This window comes from Haplochromis burtoni, unplaced genomic scaffold (genome assembly GCF_018398535.1).
Source record: "Haplochromis burtoni strain Fernald_Lab_line unplaced genomic scaffold, NCSU_Asbu1 Contig_167, whole genome shotgun sequence".
NCBI lineage: Eukaryota > Metazoa > Chordata > Actinopteri > Cichliformes > Cichlidae > Haplochromis > Haplochromis burtoni.
The window spans coordinates 386600-393000 of NW_024582528.1; the positions used below are offsets into that span (position 1 = coordinate 386600).

General features: G+C 40.3%; 1 protein-coding gene across 1 annotated transcript; it reads right to left on the reverse strand.

The window, feature by feature from the left end:
- Positions 1-1770: 1770 nt before the first annotated feature.
- Positions 1771-4624, reverse strand: LOC121815260 (E3 SUMO-protein ligase ZBED1-like). Its single transcript, XM_042225299.1, has 3 exons — positions 3255-4624; positions 2826-3078; positions 1771-2667 (listed from the first exon to the last, which is right to left on the reverse strand). The coding sequence occupies exons 1-3, from the start codon at positions 4370-4372 to the stop codon at positions 2485-2487; spliced, it is 1554 nt and encodes a 517-aa protein (XP_042081233.1). The 5' UTR covers positions 4373-4624; the 3' UTR covers positions 1771-2484.
- Between the last annotated feature and the right edge of the window lie 1777 nt (positions 4625-6401).

Consider the following 6401-nt stretch of genomic DNA (forward strand, 5'->3'; position numbering starts at 1 on the left):
AACTTTGGTTTTGTCACTGTCTGCTGTTTTGTTTGCCAAAGGTCCTCTGACTGAGCTTTCATGCCAGTTTTCAACAGAGCACTGCTACAGTGAGATATGCGTTTGGAAATAGATCGGTGGGCAGATAGAGACAGACAGCCGACGACGCAAGGACTGACTATCAGGAAGAAAAAAAGTTTATAATACCAGTGCCTGCAAAACCCTCTTCTATCCACTGAAACTTTTCAGAAATTGAGAAAAACGACCATTTCCCCCCACTGACACTACTGCAGTGACAGTATTTTACAAATCATTACCACAGGGCTAGCTTGAATCATTACACATTACCTTTCATTTTCAGTCCAAAGGAAATAAAAACTGATGCCACAGGGTTTCCGGAGACTGTGGATACAATGCAATGCAGTGTGTGTTGATGTATTTGGACTACATTTCAGTAATGCTGATTTAGTTTTTTTTTTTCCTGAGGGACTGAGGCAAACAGAGATGCAGGAACATGGAGGGGATTTCAAGGAGATGGAACATTTTGATTGTTGTTTTCCAACAGCTATTTGAGACTTAAAATAGTTGCTTGGCACTTAGCTCTGACCAATTGTATTTCAGTGAGAATGCCCTAAGGATGACACATTTGGTGAAATATGACTTACTTTCACAATAAAAGCATATTCTTCTTCATTTTACTATTAATTCTGTATCTGATTTATGAACATACGTGGAGTTTAACTGTGAAACAGAATAGGTTTTAAGAGTTTATTAGCATATGTGTCATAACTCGAAGCTCCAACGCAGAGAAAAAGTTGAACCCTACTGATGTCTTTGGTATGTCATTGCATATAATACATATGTACACAGGAATAATAAAATCTATGTACAATGAAGTGCAAACAGGGATAACAGTTCTACAGGCTATCCCCACCCTGAGCTGCTAACACAGATCAGACCAGATCTGTATTTTAAAAAAAGGCATTTTTATTAGGATACATTTTTGGTTCTTGCTCATCTAGGTGCTATAGAAATTATAGAATTGTAAAAAATATAAATTCCAGCTTTAAAGCTTTAATCCCAGGTTTAAATTGGAACTATAGAGAACTATGCTTGGGTTTAAAGAGATGTCACATATGCTTACCACACTTGGAAAAAATAAAAGTGTGTCCCCCTCCTGTTTGGACTGTGTAACTGAGCTAATTGTGAAGTGGTTATCAGTATTGGGGAGTAACGGAATACATGTACCGCCGTTACGTATTTAAAATACAAAATATGAGTAACTGTATTCCGTTACAGTTACCATTTAAAAAGGTGGTATTCAGAATACAGTTACTTTGTTGAAATGAATGGATTACACAGCGGTATTTTTCTGTTTCATAAGGCTATACCCTCTTTAATTTTGCTTTCCACGCCAGTGGAAACCCAAACAAAACACGCATTAAGAGGCTTTAATGCCTGTGGCCCATGTCACCTCTACTTCATGTCATTGCATAATGACGTGAAGAAATATTTTTTTAAATTATTCACAAAAATGATTTAATATGAAGGCAATAGGCAGAGTGTTACAGGCATAGGCCTAAAGCATATAGCCTGATGGGCAGTGTAGTCCGTGCTGCAGGAAGAATGGACTGCCATACCCGTTATTTGTCTGTGAGGGAGGGAGGGAGGAAAAGTCGGAAAGGACGAGCTGTCACCGAGCAGAAACGGGAGCTGGAAGCATGTAAATATAATAAAAACCACTGCAGCCAAAAAGAGAGCCTGACGAGCCCAGCTGTAAGTAGTGCTGTCAAGAGATTAAAAAAAAATAGAGATTAATTAATTATGATTTTTAATTAATTGATCTAATTAATCTCTTTTTTAATCTCACCTAAAAATAGCTGAGGAAAGCCCTCAACTTCTTGTGGCAGACCAAAAGACTGATATATAACAAAGAAAGTGACTTTATAAAGTCATTTATTGTTTAACAAACGTTAAACAGATGCAACCAGTTACATACTGTTGTATTCTTTTGTAAAATAAGTGGAAAAATAAATACAAATAAAATCAAATAAATTAAGTGCTGCAAGTTAGCACATCAGAGTTGCTCTTTTCTGAGAAATACAGCACTGAAATTCCTCTGCTTCAGATAATGAAAAATAAAACTGACATTGCAGTGCTGCAAGTTAGCACATCAAAGTATTCTTCCATCACAAAAAAAAGTGCTGAACATCAAGCAATCTATTCTAGTAGGCTACAAATGACACAGCAGCTATGCTGACCACATGTGTCTCATTTCTTCTTCCTCAGCCAGTCGCTAAGACACACCAGCCTGGTAACATTTTCTGGAAGCAAGGCTGCCCTTTTCTTTTGCACTATGTGGCCTGCAAGGCTAAAGAGTCTCTCACAGGGTACAGAGGTAGCTGGGGAGGCCAGGTACTTTTGTGCTAGGACTGACAGCTTTTCATAGACTCCTGAGTGAGCATACCACCACTGCAGGGGACAGTCATCAATACTGATGCTGGGTTATGCTCTGTAGCGCTGCAGCTCTCCAGACTCAATTCCATCTTCTGAGTCAGAGTCAGACCCCAGAAGGAGTTCGCTCCTCCTCTTCCTCTGAGCTGGTCCATCATCCTCTGTGGAGGGCTGGAGACTATCTGCTCTTCTGGGCTCTGCTGCCTGGAGCATATTCTCCAGAATGGTCCACACCTGAATGAATGAATGAATGAATGATTGTGATTAAAACTAAGTGCTTTTTTTAAAATTTTATTTAATCTTGTAAAGAACTTTGTGTTCCATATAATAAATAAAAGTTTGATTTGATAATGAATTGGACTCATTAGTCCAGCTTAACCTTATTGTCCTACCTGTTCCCTCTTTTCTCTTGGAAGACATTTCAAATCCTTAAACCGTGGATCCAATGCTGTGGCCACCTCGAACCATATCTCGTTGCCATTAGCTCGTCGTGCTGCCAGATCCTTCTGGAAGGCATTCTTGAACTTCACCACGTAGGCAGGATCATCATCAGTAATGTCCATGACACGGTACAGATGGCGAAAAGCAGGCAGCACTACAGAGCAAGAGACGTAGGCCTCACCACCCAGCAGCTCTGTCACATACCTGCAGAGGTGGAGAGGTTTGCTAAATAAACCTAGCTGGATTCATTTAAATCAAAGTGTAACTGATTCCCAATTTAATTGTCCTTAAAAGTTCCTTGTTATGTTCATTAATTTTGATTTTACACATGTAACAGTAGTTTATATAATTAAAATGGGAAGGTGTTTATTTGAACTTACTTGCATGGTTCAAGCAGGAGCTCCAGCCTCTGCAGTTTCGCCCACTCAGCTTCGGTTGGCAAGACCAACCTGTGGTTCTGTTGGTCCAACGTAGCCTGGACAGCCTCTCGGTTACATAGGAGGCGTGAGACCATTGCGAGAGTCGAGTTCCACCTGGTGGGTACATCCTGTATAAGTTGATCGCTCTTCTTTCCGAGTGCTACTTGTTGTTGGTTAAGTTCTGTGGTACTCGCAGGGCTTTGTTTAAAATGACCAACAATCTTGCGGCACTTTGCCAGTACACCGACAAAACCACTGCTATCGAGACATACCGTGATGGTCCTCTGGAGAATGTGAGCATTGCAGGCGATGTGCTCATATGGAAGTGCTCTCATAGCAGCCAGCATGTTTGCTGCGCTGTCTGTGCCAATGGTGGATATCTTGTTTTCAATACCCCAGTCATTTGCTACCTTGAGGAACTGTTCGGCGCATTTATCAGCAAAGTGCCTGGTTTCTGTTCTCATGACGGTCAGTGCAAATGAGTTGAGGTTCCACTCACTATCAATAAAGTGTCCAGTCACCCCAAAATAGCTGTGGTTGCCAGCTGAGGTCCAGTGATCTCCGGTTATAGCAACACAGTTGGGAGAATCCTCCGCCAAAATCTCAAGTTTGTTTTTCTTTTCGCCGTCGTACATTTTGCTGATTTTGGTCGTTACTGTAGTCCTGCACGGCGGCTTGTATGACGGGTCATTGGACGCAATTTGCAACACCTCTGTCAATCCTTCGTCCTCTACTATATTTATCGGCCTACAGTTCATCGCTATCCACTTGGCAATAACATTAGTCAGCCTGTCGGTCGCAGACTTGCTCATACGAGGGGTATTCTCTAGTTTTGTTTGGCGAAAAGCTTTGCTCTGGCTTGCTATATTGCTAACGTCTTCACTGCTAGCTGTTGCTGCACTCGCGGCTGGGTGCTTTGCGTTGAGGTGATAGGCCAAACTTGAGCTGCTTCGGTGGTAAGCAAACTCCTTCTTACACTCTAGGCAGACCACTTTACCTTTGTCAATGGTGCCGTCGGGGCGTTTATGAAATACAAATTTCCCGTTCATTGGGCCAACAACTCTCAGATGCGCCTCCATATCCACACTGTAAGCTAATCACCACTTCTCACCTTGACCTCACGACGTGACTCCACCCCCAACAAGTCAAGCACAAGGAGCCCAGCACATAAAAACGGATTTTATAACATAGCAACTCTCATACAAAATCAGTGACGTCAAGAGATTAAAAATTAGATTAACGAGATTAAAAAACATAACGCGCTAAATAGCATTGTAATTAATTAATCGCAATTAACGCGATAATTTGACACCCCTAGCTGTAAGTAAGCTATTAAGACTCGACTGTACACGGTGTTTGTGTTTTCCTCTGAAACAATAAGTTCAGTTTGAGCAGCCTTTCAACGCCTCTCTCTGTCTCTCGCTAGCAAAGTTGACCCAGACAACAAAGTAAAGCTAGTTTTCAGCTACGACGTATTAGCCAGAGGTCCCTTTACTGCGGTTCAGAGCCGCGGACCTGTTTTATACACGCGCGGAATAGTTTTCTATACGAGATCCCTGCAAAAAGTGCCGCCTTACCTAATCTCCACCTACTGTTACTCATTTATATTAAGATTTAAACATCTAGTTGGTGTTGGTATGGAGAGTAACCTTCAGTAATAGTAATAAATCACACAGCAATAGGACATTCATGTAGTTGTAAATAGCTTGATAATATATTAAGTAATCCAAAGTATTCAGAATACGTTACTCTCATTGAGTAACGTAACAGAATACATTACAAAATACATTTTGGGGCATGTAATCTGTAATCTGTAGTGGAATACATTTTAAAAGTAACCTTCCCAACACTGGTGGTTATTCTACACTTTGGTTATTGTGCAGTCTTTGGAAATATGAATTTATAGTCCTGGCACTAATTAGATGAAATCTCATTCAACATTCACTGCTCTATTACACTTTCTATAAATATCTCAAACCAAAATGAATCAGTGTATTTAACACTAGGACTGACAATGGGGTCATTTTGAGCTCTTGGCTTTTTAAAAACAATGTAACTAATTTAAAATAAAACTCTAATATCTTATATTTTGTTACTATTGTTCACTTTAAGGAATTAGTTTATCCATCATACAGTGGATGCTGGGTGTGGAATAAAAAGGGGAAAATGACAGCCACTCATACCTAGAGCTGCCATCAACGACATAACAAAAACTGTGGAATGTAAAGTTGCCTAGCAACACATTGTTTTTTTGCTGCACAGATTTTGATATGAAAGCTACTGTAACACGATCCAGAGCTAACTAAATGTGATTAATAAATGAATATGTTAAGCTGGGTCAGGGCAGGGCAGTGGAACACGTCACTGGGTGGGTTGCTGGCTCTGTAGAGCAGCGGGGGAACCAGAGTGTGGTGCGCTAATCTGAGCAAAGAAACAGAGATAACCAGAGCAGAGCAGCAGAATCAGATAGTTTTCAGGCCTAAGAAGAAGCGCTAAGGAGGGCTGGAGACTGAGATGGAGTGCACTACACTGCTTTTATCACAGTTGAATAAATTACAGTATTGCACACATGGCATTCTAACAGTCTTATTTTGCCTGCACAGCAGGGTGGTCTGTTTGATGTTGTTCTTTGATAAACCAAATCATTTCCACACAACTGAAATAAGATGACGCCATAAGACCAGTTTTATTTGAGCGAAATCAAATATCTTGATCATGCTTTTTTTCCCATTATGTAAAAAACAAAACAAAAACAAAAATATATCAGCAAACATTAACAATCAAACAAATACATTTGCTTTATTAATTCATTTTTTACTCCAGAATCCAGTTTGGAATAAAAAAAAGAAGAATCACTCCAACTAAATGTGGTTAATGCAGCTTCAACTACTGCACATCTCGCAGGTAGGATCATACGAGTCATACGAGAGACAAGAAAAAACAAACACACACACATATTGTGATTTACGTAAAATGTAAAGATGTTTCCAATGCTTCAGGTGCTGTCTAGAGGGGAGTACTGGGAGTACTTTGCACTGAACGTGTTGGACTCCACACATATTACATCAGTTGTTATCAGTGTGTACACGAAGTAGAAGGTAGAAATCC